The sequence below is a fragment of the Phalacrocorax carbo genome, chromosome 24 (assembly GCF_963921805.1).
Source record: "Phalacrocorax carbo chromosome 24, bPhaCar2.1, whole genome shotgun sequence".
NCBI lineage: Eukaryota > Metazoa > Chordata > Aves > Suliformes > Phalacrocoracidae > Phalacrocorax > Phalacrocorax carbo.
In genome coordinates this window covers 3,065,755-3,087,143 of record NC_087536.1, presented here as the reverse complement: position 1 = coordinate 3,087,143, position 21,389 = coordinate 3,065,755, and the positions used below count along the sequence as shown (strand labels likewise).

General features: G+C 49.9%; 2 protein-coding genes and 1 non-coding gene across 7 annotated transcripts; 2 read left to right on the top strand and 1 right to left on the bottom strand.

The window, feature by feature from the left end:
• Positions 1-1,218: 1,218 nt before the first annotated feature.
• Positions 1,219-5,363, bottom strand: PCYOX1 (prenylcysteine oxidase 1). The gene is made up of 6 exons (XM_064472651.1): positions 4,965-5,363; positions 4,674-4,880; positions 3,778-3,952; positions 3,050-3,261; positions 2,623-2,775; positions 1,219-2,279 (listed from the first exon to the last, which is right to left on the bottom strand). Exons 1-6 carry the CDS (start codon positions 5,194-5,196, stop codon positions 1,621-1,623), a joined length of 1,638 nt encoding a protein of 545 aa, XP_064328721.1. The 5' UTR covers positions 5,197-5,363; the 3' UTR covers positions 1,219-1,620.
• Positions 5,160-5,230, top strand: TRNAG-CCC (transfer RNA glycine (anticodon CCC)). Its single transcript has one exon. It is a non-coding gene; the product is annotated as a tRNA-Gly (tRNA).
• Positions 5,364-5,435: 72 nt separating the features above from the next.
• On the top strand, positions 5,436-21,069 carry TIA1 (TIA1 cytotoxic granule associated RNA binding protein). Of its 5 annotated transcripts, XM_064472652.1 has the most exons (13): positions 5,441-5,642; positions 10,268-10,364; positions 10,816-10,914; positions 11,449-11,503; positions 11,668-11,700; positions 12,977-13,064; positions 16,652-16,727; positions 17,178-17,286; positions 17,756-17,851; positions 17,942-18,026; positions 18,253-18,376; positions 18,907-19,046; positions 19,988-21,069. In XM_064472652.1, exons 1-13 carry the CDS (start codon positions 5,617-5,619, stop codon positions 20,109-20,111), a joined length of 1,152 nt encoding a protein of 383 aa, XP_064328722.1. In that variant the 5' UTR covers positions 5,441-5,616; the 3' UTR covers positions 20,112-21,069. The 5 variants fall into 5 exon arrangements, with proteins under 5 accessions (XP_064328727.1, XP_064328722.1, XP_064328724.1 ...); XM_064472654.1 differs by lacking the exon at positions 11,668-11,700; XM_064472657.1 differs by lacking the exons at positions 17,178-17,286; positions 17,756-17,851; positions 17,942-18,026; ... (1 more) ...; positions 18,907-19,046; positions 19,988-21,069 and adding an exon at positions 15,827-15,892 and having other exon boundaries at positions 5,436-5,642.
• Positions 21,070-21,389: the final 320 nt, after the last annotated feature.

Genomic DNA, 21,389 nt, shown 5'->3' with positions numbered 1-21,389 from the left:
TGTGGGTAATGGGGCAGCTGAAACACGCTGGTTCTTCGGCACAGTGGGGACAGTTGTTAATTCTGCTCCTGATTAGCTTTAAAACTCTGCAGAGGCTTTTGGGAGGCTTAATTTATTGAGGCAGATGCTAAATTGGCACTACCTTTGGCATCCTTCCCTTTAGTATCTTGTAAAGCAAGCTACAAAGCCGTGTCGTGTTTGTTGAGCACGTTATTGGTTCCTAATTGGCAGGAAAATGGTGAAATTCTCCTCTGGGAAGAGTGAGATAGAGTACTTGTGCCAAGCCGGGCTGCCTGAAGGTAGAAATTTAAAAAAAAAAAAATAATGGTTTTTACATTTATTTCTGCACCACGGAGTTGTGGTGCAGGAACCAAATCCTGCGGGGGCTGAACTGGACCAAAGAAGCCTTCAGATCTTGCCGCTAAATGGATCCAGGTAGAAACTGGCCTTTTTGGTTTGCTCTTGTGAACAAACCTGATGCCACAACCAGTAGAAAGTGAGCTTTGGGCAGAGCTCAAAGGGTTTTCTCAGAAAATGTGACAATCGCTACCCCGAATGATCGCTACAGCACCGCCACCAGACACCACGAATACAAATCGCGAGCTTGCTTTCCGGCGTTCCCTGAGCTGGTGCTGGGCACGCGCCGCAGCGGGAAGCCTGTTCCGCCGGGACAATATATGGTAACATCTGGGTTTTTTTTTAATAAGCTTTTATTGCTCCTGTGTCCACCGCGGCACAACGAGGGTGCGGCTGGGCGATCAGCGGGATGGTTGAGCCCCGGAGCCGACCGTGAGGCCAGCCTACCTTCCAAACAGTGCATTTATTTTATTGGTAAGGGCAATATCGAGACGGGGTTGAGGTACCGCAGCAATGTTAGATCCGGTCAAGGGACATGATATTCTCATGAAAAGGGTTTTTACCTACTCAAACCTAGCAGTGCCCTGCTGTAGGGTCAGGTCATCTAAGTTAGTAACGCTTTCAAACTTTGACAAAAGGAAACTAGTGGTTTTGCTTGCTTACCACCCATTTTGGCAACTCCCTTAACAAGCAGCGGCCCAATTCCCCCCACCCAAAAGCTACAGTACTTGTTCTGGAAGCAAACTAAGAATGCAGCCCCAGTTTCCACTGCACTAGTCCCACCCCAAGGAGTAACGCCTTGATATACCCTTCAGAAAATACTTGAGGCAGAGAGATTTACAGTTGAGAAGTTTTTTGTTGTTTTGTTTTTTTTTTCTTTTCCCTGCCTAAAAAGCATCCAGACAGGGAAAGCGACGTGCGCAGGTTAATCACAGTGATGCAGATCCTGAGTTTGGCAGACTCCTTATCGTGATGGGCACTTTTGGGGTCAATATGGCATTTAAAAGGTCGCCTTTCATCTCTCGTAGAGATAGATCAAGGAGGTTGAGAAAGGGCCAGCTCCTCTGGAAAGGCTTCCTCTGCCTTTTCACTACTGTTCTAGTCTGTCTTGAGTCAGCTGGATGTCTCCTCTTAGGGACTAAGCAAGGACTTCCTCGGTTGTGAGCTTTCCTTGCGGCTAACTGCTGGCCGTACACGATCTGTATCTCCGGTGGATGTAGTGCAGATGCTGCCACAAGCGCCCGGCCGTTGGCTCCGCAGGGCTCAGAGCTCCGTTTTCAGCTTCTCGTACAAATCTTCCTGGTCAATCCTGTCGCTGTTCCCGTACCACCGGTGGTAAGCGAGCAGGGCGGCGTTTTTGGCTGCGATGGCGCTCATCTCCATGGCGCTCGCGGCTCGCTCGATGCCATTCAGGTAGTAGATTCTGTCGTGGAGGATGATGGGAGGGCATTTTTCCGGGGGGCTGTAGTGGGGGTACGCCAACCACTTCTTCACTTTGATGGAGTCGTAGGAGGAGAAAAGCGAGTTAAGCTGCTCTTTGGTGAGCACCTCCTTCGAAAACACCTTCCAGACGGCCGATTGCAAGGGCAGCTTTCCTTCGCTGCCTGTGTCTTCCACGGGAGACACCACCCCCAGGCTGTTGATGAACAGTTTGGGATTCTCCATAGTGAAGATGGCACTGAAATGAAAGGTGGATGGGTCCCGGTAGCCAAAGAAGGAGGTGTTTAGTCGTCCGTGCACTAATGTCGTGACAGTCTGGTGGTACGCATTTGGGAACTCTGGGACGGGAGGGTCAAAGTTCTTGAAGGCGATGTTGGCCATTTTGCGGCTCAGCGGAGCAGCGATGACAACGATGTCGTACGTATCTGCCGTTAGTCCCGATGTAGTGTTGTAAGTGACCTGGTAGAGCTTCACCGGGTCCCCTGGGGAGAAGAGCTCAGTTATCCCGCTCTGCAGCTGGAGGGAATCCCATTTGTCCCTCCGACAAACGTCAGGCTTTTAAAATGCCATCCCATTTAGGCTAATTATGCCTTGTTGCAAGCTGAAGTAGCTTTACAAACTAACTAGTACCAGCTTAGCTGCGGGAGCGCTTTGAGCTGGGGCTTCAAGCAGAGCCCAGTTTTCATCTTAAAAAAGATGAAGGGAGGCCCCAGCTGTTGCTTGGGTCTGCCAAGAGCTGGAGCTGAGCGGTGACAGAGGCCAGCGCTGGTCTCCAGCTGCCAGAGCATTCCCCTCCCCACTAAAGGGAAAGCAAACCCAACTCACCCGTGGGTCCGGGTCTGATTTTTGGCTCTATAGACAAAACAGTACCAGGAATGACTTCAGCTTTGGAGGCGTAGATCAGGCCAGTGCAGACAAGTTTGTTCCCCCCTTTTACTGACCAAAGGTCTGATTCTGCCCCAGCCAGAGAAACAGCACCTACAAGGAAATCACGGTCATTAGAGTGGCTTGTTTGGCGTCATTCTGTAGGGGAGTGTTTGAAATGAAGTGGAAAATTATCGGGGTAAAGGACCATCCCGTTGGGACACAGAGTATTCTTGAAGGCCAGGGCTAAGCAGGTCGCATTAGCCAGCAATTTGTTGGAGGTGCTGCTCCACAGTACCAGCCCAGGGAGCAGGAATCCCAACACCCGTGAAGAGCATGAGGTGCCCAGGATAAGACATGTTGGGAGGTTAGCCCACAAAACACTCACCTACAAAACCATTGATGTTGATACCTTGCCCGTAATTGACCCTCATGGCTGGACAAACCACCTCATTTATGAACTTATGGGAGAAGCCGGCTTTCTGCATGGCTTCGTTGATGGTTTGGTTCAGCATGCGAGCGAAGTCGTTCCCTCCGAGGGCGTGAAGCAGGCGCTCGTTGCTGCTGAAGGCGTAATCGTGCGTCTGGTAGCGATAGATCCTTTAACCAGAGACAAGAAATAGGTATTCAGCCACTGTTAATTACCTTTGCTGCCCTCGGAAGCCGTGGAGAATCTCATGGCGCAGCTCCCGAGAGCCTCACAGCCCTTCACTGGAGCAGCAGAGCTTGTCTTTCCAGCCAAGCCCTAGCCTAAGTGGTATGTGCCTAAGTAGACCTGGACCTTTGTTATTCATTTACTCATCTTTCCCAACAAAAGTGCTTTGTGCATAGTTATGAATTTAATTCCCTTTAGTGCCCAGGTGCCAGAGCAATGGGACAGTGCCCACCTAACACCCATTTCCACCGCAGCCGCTTGATTTTGCTGTGCCTGTTTGGCGATGACATCTCTAGCTTTTTCCTTCAGAAAATGATGGGCAAGGTAGAAGGGGCAATGGGAGACTCCCTTCTCAATGGTGATGGGATGATTTCAACAATTTTTTTACAACTCGGCAGCGGGTTTCGCACCTTTTTCTGCAGCTGCTTTCCCACCTTTTCCCTAGCAGGGCCCCGACATACCGCATGAACTTGTCCAGGATGTCCTCCACCCACATGTACATTCGCAGGGGGTTGAGCCCGTAGTGCCAGAGGAGCTTGAGAAGGTTGACAACGTACCAGCTGCTCTCCTCGAACACAAACTCCTCCCCGTTATAAATGCCTGAGAGGCTGCCGCGTGCTGGGGCAACCGAGAGGCCTCGAGGAAAGAGGTGGAAAAAAAGATAATTTAATGAAAGGTAGAACTTGTGTTGAGCTAAACTATATTATGCCTCGATTTTAACTTCCTGAGACAACCTAGCTTCGTGTTGATCAAGGCGAGCCATTAAAGATTGGATCACCAGGTTGTGGAAAGCCTAATTAGTTCTTGACCAGGAGCCAGGTAGTTATTTATGGTGACTTTTGGAGCTTTATGATGGGACAACTGCATGACCTGTGGTGGAGGGGCTCCCCTATTTTCACTGGGATGCGGGTCTCCTTTTCCCAAGGGGGCTGGGGTTCTGTAGTGGGGGGATTAGGCAAGGATATGGGGGGGTATTGGGGTGGGATTTGGGGGTGGGTGGGAGGACTACTGGGGTGGGATTTGCGGGGGGCAACAATGGCTTGTTCTTTATGGGGATGTCCCCCCAGCAGAGTGGGAGAAGTGGGTCTGGAGCATCCCTTGCAGGGTGTGTGTGTGATTTTTGGGATGGGCATGCCGGTGGCGTGTGTATGTGATTTTGAGGTGGGGGCATGGTGGGGCGGTGGGTGACTTTGGGGCGGGGGGATGCCACGGGGTGGAGGGGAGGAATGGGGTGTGATTTGGGGAGTGGGAATGCCGGGGGGGGGGGGGCATGATTCTGGGGCAGGGGCTTGCCGTGGGGGAGGTGTGTGTGATTTTGGGGCGGGGGGATGCCGGGGGAGGGGTGTTCCCCACTCACCCAGCTCCTTGACGAAGTGCTTCATGTGCAGGTTGAGGGGGTGGAGGACGGACCCCCCCGCCTCGTAGCCGGCCCCCTCCACCTCCAGCGTGGCCAGCCGCCCGCCCACCGCCTCCTTCTCCAGCACCTCCAGCCTCACGCTCCTCCCGAACTTCTGCCGCAAGAAGTAGGCGGCGGCCGCTCCCCCGATCCCGCCGCCGACCACGGCTGGAAGAACCGGCGCCGGCGCTCAGCGCTGTCCCCGCAGCACGCACCCCACCCCCGCCCCAAAACCCCCGCTCCCCGCCGTACCGATCTTGCCGGGGGCATCGCGCTGCGGCCCGCGGCCCGGGACGGGCGGGCAGAGAGCGGCGAGGAGGAGGAAGAGGAGGCTGAGGGCCGGCATGGCGCTGGGCTCGGCGGGCGGGGCCGCCCCGTCACCTGGTTCCCGCCGCGGCGGCCGTGGCGGCAGGACCATGGGGGCGGGCGGCGGCAGCTTTATCAGCCGCGCCGCTGGTGTAGTGGTATCATGCAAGATTCCCATTCTTGCGACCCGGGTTCGATTCCCGGGCGGCGCAGATCCATTTTCCCCCCACCACCACGTCCTTAATTCCTTTAATTTTTATTTTTCCGCCTCGCGGGAGTGAGGAGAGGCCGGGCCCGTCCCCCGGTACCACCGAGGAAAGCCCCACCGATCCCCGTTTACCGGTGGTCGGGGCGCGGCGCATGCGCGGGGGCGGGAAGGCGGCTCGTTTCCTCCTCGGGGCGCATGCGTGTTACCGCCCCCTCTCGGCCGGCCGGGCCCCTTCGCCTGCCACCCGCCATCTTGCGAGGACCATTGGGGTTATTGTCCGCCGCTCGGGCTCGGCGGGGCCGGCGGCTCTCGGGCTGCTCAGGGCTGACGGGGCCGGCTCGGCGCGAAGAGCCGGGGCGGGCGGGGCCGGCGGCGGCGGTCGGCGGCGCCATGGAGGATGAAACGCCCAAGACCCTGTGAGTGAGGAGGGGGCGAGACCGCCTATTGTTCCCGGCTCCGCGGGGAGGGGCAGCCCGGGATCCCCTCACGCACGGGGTTCCCTCAGGTCTGGGCGGTGCGATCGGGGCTCCGCGAAGGGCAGTGGCGGCTCTCCCGGCCCTTCAGCCGCCCCAGTGCCGGGGGCGGGTGGCGGCCCCAGCCCGCCACAGGGCCCCCGGCTCCCCTCACGGCGGGCCGGTGGAGCCGTGGGAAGACTGGGCCGGCGCCATCCCTTCCGCCCGGTCCCCGCTATTCCCGCCCTTTGCGTTGTTTGCAGTGGAGTTCACGGGTTTTCCTCTCCTCCCCAGCCCGGGGCTTTCTGCCGCGCCCCTCCGCATCTGGAGGGAGGGGGGCTGGGGAGATGTACACCCCCCGATCCCCCCCACCCCCCCGGCACTCGCTCCATGTACGTTGTGGTGAGCATCTGGCTGAACTTTACCATCTCTGGGTTGAGTTAGCACCCTCAGCTCGCCGGGGGCGGGAGGGTTGGGGTTACCCTGGCCTAAAAGCCGGAGCCCCGTTACGATGTTCAACATCTCGATGGAAATAAATGGGGGGCGCCCGTGAAATCGGCGCTCGTCCAAGTGTTCAAAGCACGCCGCCAGCCTGTTATTTCCCGAAGAACTAATGGTAGCTGTAGGGCAGCTCCTCGCCTTCTTAAAATCATAAATGGGGTTCCTTAATTACAAGCAACCTCTCCGGCGGCGTTAGGCAGCTGTCAAGAGGCTTTTGGACTTTGGGTCGGCTGTGGCAACTAGAGCTGGCTGTGTTTAAAAGGCACGGGAGAGCTTCTGTGCCCCTCTTGTCCTTTTCTCTGGCAGGCGTTATCTGGAGTGTTTTCTCTCCTTTGGATCAGGGAAATGACAGGCTCCAGTCTTTCTTTTCCACCTCTGCCTAAGTTTTGATCTCTGTTTCAGTTCAGGAGGGGAAGAAGGACAGGACAGGGAGGGAGTCTTCCCAAGGCGAGGGGAAAGTTTTGCCCTTGGAGGGTGGCTGCACCTACCCCAAGGGTTGATATATGACTTGGCTGAGTGACTGCAGGAAAACAAAACTCTTACGTGACTTATGCCAGATCCTCTGGTCCAGGCTTTCCCGAGCAGTAAACATTCTGTCTGCCTCCCTGTGTATACGATCCTGTTGTCTTCCCAGAGCGTGCATTTTTGGAACTATTCTTGGCATCTGCAAACACGGGTCAGACCTGTTGGCATGTTTACGTGTTTACTTAGAAAAATGTTACCCCCCTCCCTGCCCCAATGAAATCCTTGTCTGGAGTTTCGTGGTCTCGACAGCACACGGGGTGTGCTTGAGGGAATAAATTACCTGTCCTTGAGCACGTGTGCAGTTCATTGCACAAACATGGCTGAGTTTCTGACCTGCAGAACCGACTATTGAGCACCTACAGTTAACGGTATTTCTCTGAATCTCTCCCTCTGAGTGACTTTCTCAAATGATGCGGAGGATTGTCACGAGCTGAATTTCACAGATTGGGTTTAGAATGAGCAGCTTGAAGGAAGAAAGAGCAGCTAAAAGTAATCTCTTTCCAGCTTGGGTCTGAAGCGTGTGTTAAATATTTGCTTGCGCGAGATTTTCTGTAGGCAGTGCTACAGAAACCCCATCCAGATGTGGGTTACGGGGCTCCCCTCAGGTGCGTTGCCTTGCTGCATTATGAGGGGCCACCAAAGTGGTCTGCAACCTGTGTGCCTTTTTCTTTAGTTCCCTTCACACATTTAAGTTGTTTTTCTGGAACATATTCCAGACGTTGTTGGAAGTAACTTATTGTGTTTGCCATTTCCATGTAACCTCTTTCTTTGAAGGGGGTGTGTTAGAGCCTCGGTGTTTCGAAGCACATTAGGAGCTGTATTACTTATGTAAATTATTTCCTGGATAGGTAGCTCATTTTCACGTGGCCAGTGACCTTCCTTGAAAGCCACTCTTCAACAGCAGACATTATAAATTTGAAGAGCAGACAGTGGTTTCAAACTTTACAAAGACCTCTTATTTGTATTTTTCATTTAAGTACATAGATGCTTTTGGAATATGTGTACTTCTGATTTATTTTGTGCGTCTAAAAAGATGCAGAAGGGCTAACACTCAATAGTTTGGTGTTATTTTTCAAGAAGCCATATGCTGATGAACATGCAGTGAATAAATGGAGTTGTCTGCAGAGTTTGCCTTGTATATTATAGTCCTTCATCCACAAAGAAACATCAACCGACTCATTAAGGAGAATCCAGTTAGCAGGAAAGAGAGGGATGGGAAAGGTGCAGGAGGAGACAGAGCTGTCACGCAGGGGAGATCTCCCACCTGAGCTGGCCCTACCTGGCAGGGTCACCTCGGCACTCGGTTATTTCTTGTATAAGTGGGCCAGGACGAGGTCCAGGAGTGCTGGACCCTGCCCGTGTGCCAGCTACACGGAAACAGAGCTGCAGCAAAACGCTGTGGAGAGGTTAGGATGGTCAAACAGCTCGAGTGTAGCACTGGAGAGTACAGCAGAGAAAATAACACTGGGATTGTTGCTTGGGGGGGTTACAGCGTTGTGTTTTTCCCATCAGTCTTGGCCCTGTTGATAGTATTGCAGGACTCTGTTGTAGTTTGTCAGCTAGCAGAGTGGAGGAACCTCTCCAGACTGGCTGGCTGCAGAGAGCAGGCAGCAGATGTATGCAGCTATGATGAGGTTACGCTGACAAATAACATGAGAAAAACGCTGCTGAATTTCTCCAACGTTCAGCTGTTTTTCTGAGCAACCGATGTGCTTTACAATTCCCCCTTCCTTTTTTAGCGTTTTGTAGAACGTGCTTGTTCTGCATGTTATTACTGCCTGTGTGGCCATTCAGGGATGTCTTGACCGTGTCTCTGCACGAGGAGCCGAGGTTTGTTTTTACCTCTGTGTGGAAGCAGGTAGGTCAACACCTCGTGCACAGTTACATGTACCCCCTCTCCCTGTGTATGTGCACATATGTGTTGCTGCAATTGATCCTTTGAGGATGCATTTTGAAAGGTCTGACCTTGCAGAGATTCATGGGGTTGTTGGAGGTTGCTTTCCTAAATCGGGATTTTTCCACCTAAATCCAGTGTTAAGGTAGGGAGTGCTTCAGGAAGTGCCTGTCGGATTATCAGGGTGAAAATCCAGTGCGAGTGCAAAGGTCAGGGTGTGGACGCCGTGTCTAGGAAACTTTCAGTTACAAATAAACCGTTAACAAACTTAGACCTAGAAGGTGACGTGAGAACCTCATCGCTTTAGTGCCTTGGCTTATTCATTATCCAAGTGGCGATAATATTTTAAAAAAAATGAAAGGGGAGAGACAAAGAAGTCTCGCTAGTTACGACTCAGTGGAACTTGATGTGGGGTAGAATGTCCTGGTGTTATTGAGCACAGAGTTAATTGCCTGAATGGAAATGTGCTAAATCCTCCTCTGTTTAAGGAAATAGCATCAGAAGTGCAGGAATTACTCGCTTTGTTGAGCAAGAGGATGCCTGTGACAATCTGGTCCTGGCGAAGCACATGTTGATTTTAAAAAGGAGTACAATTCTGAGTCCTACCTAAAATAGTTGTTGTTAATAGTATTAATACATGGCTTGCTGGGTCATTTCTGACAGGAAAACAGAGGCCATGTGTCTTGTTCCCTTATTCTCTCCCACTAGAGCAAATATTGGAGCGCATCCATCTCTTCAGGAAGGCTGTTCGCAGCCTTGTGTCAACAGAAGGAGCGCAAGAAGTCAGTGGTTTTGCTGCCTTGTTTTCTTACAACATCTTTGCAACTCTTGCACCGAGGTGGGGAGGATTGCTGATTTATTGACGTGGTTTCAGCAGCGCGATTTGGCTGCGGTTCTTGTTGCAGAGGCCGCGGTTCACCACATAACGTTCCTTTGCGGAAAGGTGCTGCCACACCTTTGGAGCTGAGGTTTCTCTGTGTGCTTTTTTTAAAAATCTCCTGACTTGGGCTCGACAACAACAACAGCAAAACTCACCTGTGGATCAAGAACAGCCTTCGACGCTGAGAACGCCAAAATCCCAGACTGGAGCAGGGCTTTGGGTTCTGTTTGTACTGGAAGAGGCTGATTCTTTCTGGTGGAGGAGGATGGGGGAACGCCCACACTTGAGCACATTTGCCCCTGGTTGTTTGAGGCAGATCTAATGCTTTCAGACGATGAGTCCTTTTTTAAAAGGAACTTACTAAACATTGTGTAATGTGCTTGCTAAACACCAGATTGAGCTCCTAGGGCAGCTAGGGAAGTGGTGCTTGGTGAACGATGACTCGTATAGTTATCACAACTGCCGTTTCTTTGCATGGAAATCCACTTGGTATGGATCAGTTGAGTTGTCCGTATCTGGCTTTCTGTTCGGCTTTGAACCAGGGTGAGATTTTAGAAACACAGACCTTTGGTGGGACTGTGGACCAGCGCTGTCACTGCCCGCTGTCACCGAACAATTTCTGCCCCGTTGCTCCGCAAGTCAGGTTGTAGCCCTGCCGCACGTTTTGTTTCAACGGCCTCACCTGGCAGGTTGGGTGTTGGGGGAACACCTTTGGGCCACGCTTGCTCAGTTACTGATGAACAGACTGGAATGTCAGGATGGCTTTCTGACTTTTGTTTGATCCTGTAGGTATGTGGGGAACCTGTCAAGAGATGTGACCGAAGCTCTAATCCTCCAGCTGTTCAGCCAGATCGGACCATGCAAAAACTGCAAAATGATAATGGATGTAAGAGCCTTCACCTAATGATCATCACGTTTCTTGTAGCTAACGGCTTTGGGCTGTACTTGCATATTTCAGAATTCCACTGGAAATACGGCATGACCACGTTAAAGAGACGTCATAAGGCTGGAGATCACCTTTGTGTAGTTTTGGCCTCATTTCTGCCTTATGTCTGACATTAAATTTAAGGATGGGTGGATATTGCGAGCGGGAGTGAACAGGTTAACATGTGTGGGTGTTGTAGATGAGAGAGGTTCTTCCTTGCCATACTTCTACCTTTCTGAAGTGGAACTGAAACTTCCTGGAGCATTGTTAGGGCATTGACTGTGGTCTCAGTGTAGAGTAAAAAAGCCTATCCATTTTGAGATGTTTAGATGTAACGAATAGAGCTGAGTATAATAATGAGGGTACAGGTTGAAGAGCTTATTGGTAATCCTGTGTTTGCTTCTTTTCTCAGACAGCTGGAAACGATCCGTACTGTTTTGTGGAGTTCTATGAGCACCGGCATGCAGCTGCAGCACTGGCTGCTATGAATGGGCGGAAGATAATGGGTAAGGTAAGCTGTCAGGTCTACAGGGTGAGTTGGAGTTGAAAAACAGGCTGTCTCAGATGGTGCGGGTGAAATATCTGTGGGTGAAATATCACTTGAGACAGTGGATACACTGCAAATGTTAGATGCTCGGTGTGGACGGAGGGCTTAACGTGACACAACTAACCAGAAGAGCTGTTTTGGTTGTTGTAGGAAGAACATAGAGGGAGGTGGGGCTGTAGAACTGGGGAGGGCTCAGAGAGGGTGGGCCTAAGGAGTATTTTAACTCCTCTGACCTTACCGGGATAAGGTCTCCCTCTCCCCACACCTGCAAAAAAAGCCCACCAAACCAAACTCCCAGACCAGGTCTGTTTGCCGTCTTTGCCCTTAACCAGGGCAACACAGTTCAGAATGAACTCTCTCCTGAGAAATATGCCTTAAACTTGAGCTTTCACCCCAGACTTCCACGTCTTGTGCCTCTCTATCTCAGCATTAAATGCTGGAGGTATCTGAGCTTAGTTGGGATTTGCTTGATCTAACGTGAGCAACTAATGTTTGCAGGAGGTCAAAGTGAACTGGGCGACGACCCCCAGCAGCCAGAAGAAAGATACCAGCAGTAAGTGTCCCTTACGCTTTGAGTACGTGGTTGATTTGTACAAGTAGTTTTTAAAGATAAACAGTAAGCAATTATATGCAGTAATGTTTTGATCATTTTCCTAAGATATTATTCAATGTGTTTGTGTTAATAAATTTAAGAACAAATCTAATCTTTGTCATCAGGTAGTACCGTTGTCAACACACAGCGTTCACAAGGTAATTGTATCTTCTTAAACATAAAATGAAATCTCTCAAGGGCGTTCACTAACCACCTGAAGCTATGTATGGGGTTTTGTTTTATTGAATTTATTTATTATGGAAAGACTTCCCTTTCATTTCCCCGTAGCATTAGAAAGCGATCTAGTGTCCACTTTTTAGGTCTGGCGCTAATATCCAGCGTTTTGTCCTGAATGCAGTTATAAAAAAAAAATCCAGAACCCCGTTGTCCCCTGCTCTGGAGGCAGAGTAGTTGGCTCCCTGTGAGGTGGCAGTATGTGCTGCTTCAGACAGATCCCTTGGGAGAATCCAGACTGTTTCCAAGTCTGGCCTCCATCATTCCCGGTCGTGGCAAGGCTACAGATTGCTGCTGTTCTCGACAGGCTTCAAATTTCTGTAGGCCAGTGGGGCTAAACTACCTCAGCGTCCGAGTGGACTCGAGAGTTTCGTACCTGCTGTGGTTCAGATAAGTCCGCGTATCGCTAGGATGGTACACGGCATCTTGGTTGACTATGGTGGAAAATTTCTTAGATACAGGACTTCTGTTTCTCTTTGGTGAGTGTTTTTATGGCTCTGGTTTAAGTTGAAGGGATCACTCTTTCCATTCTCTTGCCTTCAGTCTTAGTACACTTGCACATGGGTTCACACACTTTGAATTCACGTGAATTCATGTGGTGATCTGGCTGGGCAACCAAAGCTGTTGGCATTTGAGAACTCAAATGCTTTAACAGCCAACTGTTACAATGCAGGGTATTATTTTGATTTGTTCTTCGCCACCGATGGTGTTAAACCAGATGTCATGGCTAGGTTCCAAATACATCCTGCTCTAGAATGAGTGTTATCCTGCGTTTCTTGAATCTGCTAGATGTTGCAGTGGATCAGACACTGAATAGGTGGTGATCTCCTGCCCTGTCGAAGCTGTAACGCTAGCACATGGAGAGAAGGATTCTCCTGTAGTCTTGGCACATTAAGTCAACGGTTTTAAGAGTTCATACAGTAAATGCTGACAGGTCTTCAAAGCAGTTTGTAAAATACCAACCGTAAATGCCATATGTCATTGTAGTACCCTTAAGATCTCTGTAGCGCTGCCGAGGAAAGGATGTATTACGAAGAGCAGGAAATTCTGTTTCATAGCAAACTTTAGTCTTCACGTAGCTTTTAGTAACAGCTGGAAAGCCGTGCTGTGCGAGGTTGCTATGCCCTGTGTGTGTGCGCACGCGCGTTCGGGGGTTGCCTTCAAACGTTGAGATCCTTTTTTCTCTTTTTTCCCAAAAAGACCATTTCCATGTCTTTGTCGGAGACCTCAGTCCAGAAATTACAACTGAAGATATAAAAGCAGCTTTTGCGCCGTTTGGAAGAATATCGTAAGTATTTCCTAGGGCAAATAAAGTAAAAGTTATCTCTCCTAAATGGAGGCAGCCTTTTGTTTCAGTAAGTAAAAAATTAGAGTTGTCACAGTGCAGGAATATCCAGTCATCTGTTGGTACAGCGACTTGAGTCTGAACGGCCGGGCATTAAGCAGGGATGTGTAACCCGATTCCTTTATAGTCGTTTGTTCTGCTTTCCTAGAAAAAGTTGCATCCAACTTGCTTTGGTTTTACACTCCTTGCCTCGTTTGGCAAAGCAACGCTGGGGTTTGCATTTCACTGGCCCTCTCAGCGATCAGATCGCCATCACGCTGTACAGTTTGTGACCGAGTCCGTTTGCACGCTCATGTCTTCTGAGGCTTTGGATTTTTCTTTTTTTTTAGCCGTGGTGTGCCAGCCACCAGTAGCCAATGGTCTTATTTTTGTTTTGGTTTGTTTTTTTTCTTTTTTGCAGTTAAATTCCCATTTCCCACAAAATGAAGCTTTTTTAGCAAAAGGCTCATTGGGGCACCTGGAGGCTGCAGCTAGAGTGGCCTCGAAGCCTTTGGCGCTGGGTCAGCGTAAGCCCTTGACCCGAAGGGCTCGGCCAAAACCACAGGGCGTCTCGGGTCAAGGAGTTGCGCTCATCCCAGCGGTGCAGAGCGATGGTGTCACGAGCCAACGTGTTACAAACGGGGAACGGTGCTCGCAGGTCTCCACCTGCCAGTTTGTGGTATTCAGGGTGTAGGCGAGTAAGGAGCGGTTCGTTCATTCTATCCTCCGAATGTAAACCATTAATTTTCCTTGTAGTGTTGTCTGTACTGGACATTGAAGTTTCTTGATGGTGATGTAAGAGAACGTAGAGTGCTTTGGAGTGTTGTGTAGTGAAGCATTTAATTGAAGTAAGTTTGTTTTTTGTTTTTTTTGGTTTTTTCCCCCTCAGAGTCCAGTGTATTACTCTTTTAATGCCAGCTTGATTTCCTCTTCTGATAAGTTTAAAAAAACAAACAGACAAACCACATGTGATCTGAATGTGACTTGCTTCAGACAACTATAACGCTTGACTGCATATCTAGGAGATGCAGAGGGTCGGACTCCTAAGGAGAGTCAGTTTATCCTCTGGCCAAATGTGGTCTGGATGGAAGGGACAAGGGACTCTAAAGTAGATCTGAACTGCTGGAATGAGTGCGAAAGGGAGGCAGTAATAGCCGGCTGTGTTGGTGGGACTGCAACGGCGCTGCGAGAGAGTTTCCCCTCACTGAGGCAGCGCTGGGTTTCTGAGGTGACAGTTCAATGGGCGGTCACCTTTAACAAACAACCCTCCCAAAAAAGTGAAACCCCTCCTGAGCCTGAGCAAAAAGTAATCTCCGAACGTCAGCTGGGGGAGTATAAAACAACAGCGGTCCGTATTTCTGGGGCCGTGCCCACTGTCCCATCTTTCCTAGGAGAGCTTTCTGGACGCAGAGCTGTTGCTGCGTGCTGATGGTGGCGGGGTAGGGGGAGCGATGCTCTTGCTTTTGGGGCACGCGGCGCACAGCTGTAGAGCTAACACGTGGAAAACTCGCGGTTTGCCCTGGCTCCAGCTGACTGTCTGAATTGAAACTCGGTTCTTTTCCTCCTACAAAAGTGGTAGATTAAGATTTGTCCCTGTAATGACTCCGATGAACTCTTGTTCCAAAACCAAAAGGTTAAATAAAACCAAAGGGACCTAAATTTTCTACTTGTTTAAATTTAACGTGGAAAAATATTGCTACTGTCTCTCAAGTGAAATGAAGTTACTTGACTTTACCTGTTCCTCATCAGTGACTCGTTTCTGGAAATATGGTGCTAATGGAATATTTCCTGATTTTATTTTCTTTTTTTTTTTTTTAACATTGTCTTCGTTGGTGCTAAACTGAGTTTTGTTTTGTTTTTTTAATGACACCAAGGTTGAACTACTGCATGATTAGCGCATAAGAAATTTTGGTAATTCTTTGCATCTGGGTTTTTTAATCACTGTAAAAGCACACTTTCATTGTGGTTTCCTTTTATGCTTGCTGTACGCATGTTTTCACTTGTTCTCAAGTCTTTATTTTCAAAGTTTTCAGTTGAGGGTAAGTAGAGATGAGTTTTTCCCCCCTTCCCTCCATAGGCTTTTTAGAGCAAATCGATCTAAGCTTACCAAAGTGGCTCTTCTCAGGCAATTTGTAACATAGGACCCAAATTCTGACCTAACCCAGGAATGGGGGACAGAAAAAAGGGGGAAGGGGTGGGGTGGTCTCACAAAGAGGAAAGAAGTATCATTCCTGCTGTAGCTTTGGGAGAGGTATTTTCCTCGGGCCTTCGGCAGTGGTGTCAGCACTGTGGGCTAAGACGTGCCAGAATTAGGCTCCTGACGCAGCATCTGCAGTTACTGTAAGGCTTAAAAAATCCAAACCTGGTGTAACGAACCTTTTCTTCATTGTGACTTCCCTCGCCAGTCTTGGAATGCTAAATGTTGTGCACATGTTAACGCTAGTTTCACTGAACCCTCTTATTTTATACAGCCGTAAGTTACATTGCATGACTTTCTGACTGGTTTTATGTTGTTATTTCTGTTCTTTTGATGCCTGTATGTGTGGGGGCAAAGGAGGGGAGGAGAGGGTGGCCTGTACGCGAGAGCATCTCGACCCTCGGCTAACTTGTACGCAAATTGCCTGAGAAACGCTGTAGAATGGCGTACCACAAGTGGGGTTTAGCTCTTGTAGCTGGGTTCTCTTTTTAACTCAATCTCAAATAATAGGGCTCTGGTTATTTTGCAGAGTGTCTCTGAAGAATGGACAGAATTGCCATGGCTAACTACAAGCTACAGTTCACAGTGGACAAACGTTGTAGTTTTCTTATTTACTTTTATAAATTTTTTTTGCTTTTTTTTTAATATCTCGTAGTTTCCAATCAGTCCTGTATGATTGCTGTTGTACAAATGCAGTTTAAATGATGTGTAATATGTAGTTTAAGACGTGAATGTTGCGGTGTTTTATTTTCTTCAATAATTTCTGAAAATGTCAATCTCTCAAAATTTACAGCTGCCCACAGTCCAAAAAGGGGGTAACGAATTGACCTGAGAAAATTAAAGAATTCAGTTAACAGGCGACGTATGCCTTTTAATTCCTATCTTTTTTTTTTCATTTTTTCTATTTAATATTTTGAATGAGTAGGTAGAATGTGTTGGCAAATAGCGAGTTTAAAAATTGCATGGTTAAAGAGAGCCATTCAGCTAATGTTAGTCAGCTATGTGCCATAAGTGATTCTTTTGAATAGCTGCTTTGACCATGCTTTGTGTCTTAACAGTCTGTAAAAGCATTTTGAAGCGGGAGCCAACTGTCGTAAAGTACATACGTTTGTTAGAGAAGCTATTGATTTGCATGTTTACACAATTAAGTTTAATTTTGCTACTACCTGGCAAAGCATTAGTAAAGTTCTGTTTAGAAAAGAAGCCTTTTGCTTTGACTGTGTTGCTGGTGCAATAAACAGTTGACGTTAGTAAAGGTGAAACATGAAAATAAGCTGTACGTGTGACTCAAGTTGTCGTTTTAGTAAGGTCGCCTTTGGAAGGCACTAAACTGGCTCTTGTTTCTGCTTTTTAGAGACGCGCGTGTGGTTAAGGACATGGCGACAGGGAAATCTAAAGGATACGGCTTCGTTTCCTTCTTCAATAAATGGGTAAGCTGCTGCATGGTCTTGAGCACCCCTGAAAAGCGGACGATGATTTTCAGTGGCCGCTATGGAGGAGCACCATCGGTCCCAATCCCTCTCTGGCTTTGGTTTCCCTGCCTGTTGAGGGGGAAGCTTTTCTCTCCGCTTGCTGGACGCTCTACTATTGCTGTAGCATTTCTGAAGCACGTGGTGAGCGACATCCAAACGGGCGACGTACGGAAATGACAGAGAGTGACAACACATCTGTTGTACGTCGAGGGGTCTTAGATGCGCTCAGTGAGGCCTGGCAGTGTCCTTCATCCCACCTAAAACCGCTTCTTTTGAAGCCGGGATTCCTTTTGGCACATTGCAGTGGTCGGGCAGGGTGTGTGCGTGGTGATGCCGCTCGTTTGGCTCTATGGCAAAAGGAAGAGGGGCTGACGGTGGGTTTTTCTTCTCTCCCTCTCTCGTGGGCAGGACGCAGAGAATGCGATTCAGCAGATGGGTGGTCAGTGGCTCGGTGGAAGGCAAATCAGAACAAACTGGGCAACGAGAAAACCTCCAGCTCCAAAGAGTACATACGAATGTAGGTTCTCAGTTATTGGTGCCTTTGCAAACCTCCCGCCATGCCTGTGAGGAAGAGAGAAGGGCGAGCTGCAAGCCTTGGGGCCTGTGGGAGGAGGGAAAGTGGGCGCTGAAAGTGAAGGCTCTCTCGAATGGTGTCAAACCCCCTGAATAAAGCGGCTTCCATAGCTACGGCAACTGCAGTATGGGAAGGGGATTCCTTTGGCTTCTGCATGCTCGGGTTGGAATTGTGCTTCCTCTCTTAGCCAGGATGACTCTGGCTTTTTAACTTTGCTCCCTCGCTTTTGGGGCTTTGTGTTGCGATACAGAGCGGGGCTGTGTTAGAGAGAGCGTTTCCGTTGGAAAGATGTTAAATTAAGTATATCAGACCTACCTGATAGGTTGTGCTCAACAACTCGTGCCAATCAGGATTAGAATTTCCACCTCGCGTGTGTCTGAGCCACTGAAAAACTCTGTAACATCTCTTTAAGCAAACACCAAACAACTGTCTTACGACGATGTGGTCAATCAGTCCAGCCCGAGCAACTGCACCGTGTACTGCGGAGGCGTAACGTCAGGACTGACAGGTATCGTGGCTTCAAACTCCCGTCGCGTTGATTCTCCCTGAGTAACGCAGCGGTCGCCTCATTTTGATGCTCTGTTTCTTCCTGATCCAGAACAGCTGATGCGCCAGACCTTTTCTCCCTTCGGTCAGATAATGGAAATTCGAGTCTTCCCCGATAAAGGCTACTCCTTTGTACGGTAGGCTGTCATGCGGTTCACGTGTTGATGAACTTAGGAAGAATTACGGGCACGAAGAATTCATTGCCGCCTGCTGCGGGGGTGACAGGAGGGAGTTTCTGTGGTCGGGCTGGCGTCCCAGCAGAACCCAGACCTGTGCTGAGCGAGCAGGGACTCTCTGGGCGCTCCTTCTCGGTGTTACTCCCCACATGAGTTGTTTATGTCGGCACGGCTCATATTTTGACAGGTTTAACTCTCACGAGAGCGCCGCGCATGCCATCGTTTCCGTCAATGGAACAACTATAGAAGGACACGTAGTGAAGTGCTACTGGGGCAAGGAGACACCGGACATGATCAGTCCGGTCCAGCAGGTCAGAGCTTCTCTGCTACAGACGGCGTCGTTGCTCGTTAGTCTTTGCTAACGTGGCCGTAAAGTCTGCATGCGCATGCCAGTTAGAGGCTTGGCACGGCTTGTTTCGTCAGAGCGTGACTTCTCTGAAGTACAATCAGAGATTTTAAATTGTTCCCTCGGAATGTTTACTCACATAAAAATACTTTTAAAACATAAAAATACTCGGGGGCAAATGTGTGGTGGAAGGTTCTGGAGATCCAAGCCACGGCGCAGCTTCTCTGGTCATGCAGCATGAATGGAGCTGCCGTGCTCCCGTTCCCTGGATCCCTGTGGATATTTGAGATGCCAGCAGGGGGCTTTAGTAATTAAACACCCATTAACTCAAAAGGGGTGTCTGGCTGAAAGCCTGCGTGGAGTTTCAGTGTCATTTTAGCGAGCAGACTCCATAAGTCAGAGAGGGGCTCGCCAGGCGGGGGGTGTCTTGCGAGTTGACGTAAAATGGCCGCTTTTCTCAGGCACCGTTTAACGCCCGGCTGTTTGCCCTTGCAGAACCAGATCGGCTACCCGCCGGCGTACGGCCAGTGGGGCCAGTGGTACGGCAATGCCCAGATTGGCCAGTACGTGCCCAACGGCTGGCAGGTCCCTGCCTATGGGATGTATGGGCAAGCGTGGAATCAGCAGGGCTTTAAGTGAGTACTTGGGGGGCGGTTTAGAATCATGGAATGGGTTGGGTTGGAAGGGACCTTTAGAGGCCAGCGAGTCCAACCCCCCTGCAGTGAGCAGGGACATCCCCAACCAGATCGGGTTGCTCAGAGCCTCGTCCAGCTTGACCTTGGATGTTTCTAGGGATGGGGCATCTCCCACCTCTCTGGGCAACCCGTTTCAGAAGTTCATCACCCTCGTGGTAAAAAATTTCATCCTTATATCCAGTCTAAATCTCCCCTCCTTTAGTTTAAAACCATCACCCCTTGGCCTGTCACAACAGGCCTGGCTAAAGAGGTCGCCTCCATCCTTCCTAGAGTCCCCCTTTAAGCACAGGAAGGCCGCAGTAAGGTCTCCCCGTAGCCTTCTCTTCTCCAGGCTGAACAACCCCAGCTCTCCCAGCCTGGCCTCGCAGCAGAGGGGCTCCAGCCCTCGGAGCATTTCTGTGCCCCCTCTGGCCCCGCTCCAACAGCTCCATGTCCTTTCTGTGCTGGGGGCTCCAGAGCTGGAGGCAGCGCTGCAGTGGGGTCTCCCCAGAGCAGTGCAGAGGGGCAGGACCCCCTCCCTCGCCCTGCTGCCCGCGCTGCTGGGGATGCAGCCCAGGGCACGGTTGGCCTGGACTGCGAGCGCACATGGCTGGCTCATGTCCAGCCTTTCTTCCACCAGTACCCCGAGTCCTCCACAGGGCTGCTCTCAGTCCCTCCATCCCCCAGCCTGAATTGGTATCGTTTTGTGCCGGTTGATTGACATTGATACTGTTTTGGGCTAGTTTTTCACCCCGGGGGAAGCCAAGACGTTCCGATCCTTTGTTACTTGGAGACTTGGGCCGAGGAACGTGTGTCCAGACCCAGGACGGCCCCGCTCGGGTCCCCCCATCCTCCCTCGTTACCGACACATTTCCCTCACAAACCGTTTTTCTCCCCGACAGTCAGACGCAGTCTTCGGCGGCGTGGATGGGCGCCAACTACGGCGTGCAGCCGCCGCAGGGGCAGAACGGGAGCGTGATAACCAACCAAACGGGATACCGCGTGGCGGGCTTCGAAACGCCGTGAGGAGGACGAGAGGACTCTGAACGCCGGGGGCCGCCGGGAGCCCCGCGGAGCCTTGGTTGACTGCCAGGATTTATCGGATCAAGCCTCAGATATGATGTATTTATTTAAGAGAGCGAGAGAAACCCCACACAAAAAAAAAACAAAAAAGCGTTTTTAATCATGACATTGTCCATCCGCGTTGTTTTAAAAAAAAAAGAAAAAAAAAAAAAAAGAAAAAATGACACAAAACGAGATGCTGGATGTCTGCCGACTTTTGCCTTCTTTTTCCTCTTTTACGTGTTTCTTAAGATCCACGTTTTTGAAACACAGCAAATGCAGGGACTTTCTGCCGCCGCAATCGGGGGCGGCGAATTGCACAATGTCGACCTTTTTTTTTTTTTTTTTGTCATTTTTTTCTCGTCTTTCCTCGGAAGCCACGTGCCGTTCTAGTTTGCATTCCGAACGATTTAACGTGTATTATAAACCCTTGTACAAAAACAGACAAAAAGAATTAAGAAGCCAAAAGCGTGTGAATCCTGAAGCCACCGTGACTTCAGCCTTCGCGCCATCTGTTTTAAAAGAGCCTCTTGTACAAAGCCTCCGTCTCTCCGCTTTTGTCACGCCGGTTTTTTTTCGACGATAAATTATTCGTTTACGTCGGGTTTTGTATCTCGGCGTGGTTTGTCTTTTTTTTCAGGGTTGTCTTTGCCCACCGACAGGGAAAAGGGGGGGGGGACGCTCAGTGGGACGGCGCCCAGCTCCCTTCGTGAGCGAGGATTTCCACCCTGGGACAGCAAAAATCCTGTTACTAAAATGTGACAAATTCATACGAACCAGCTGGATCGTTGTTTTGTTCTTTTTAACCGATTTCTACATTTACGTGTACCGAGTATGTAAAATATCTTCGCAAATTAATATTTTGCACAACTGTTAGCCACCGGTGTATGTTTCCTTATTTAAAGGTAGGACGCTGATGTGAGTTATGCCTCAAATCTTTTTCACAAATGGTTTTAAATAATTGTATAAAATTCCCCCAAAGTTCCGGGTCATGCTGTGAGTGCATTTCACCAGGGTAGTGGAAGGTGACCCTGCCAAACCTGGTCTTTTGCAACGTTTGGAGGCCAAAACCCGATCTTTTCTGTCCTACCTCTTGACCAGCCTTCAGAAAAAACAGGGAGGGGAAAAAAAAAAAACAAACCACAAAAGTGAAGCTCGTGTGTGCTCTTTTTTCTTACTCCGGGTCCCCGGTGCCTGCGCTCGCTCTCCCCGGGCCGAAGCGGGCGGGAGGGGAGCGGCTGC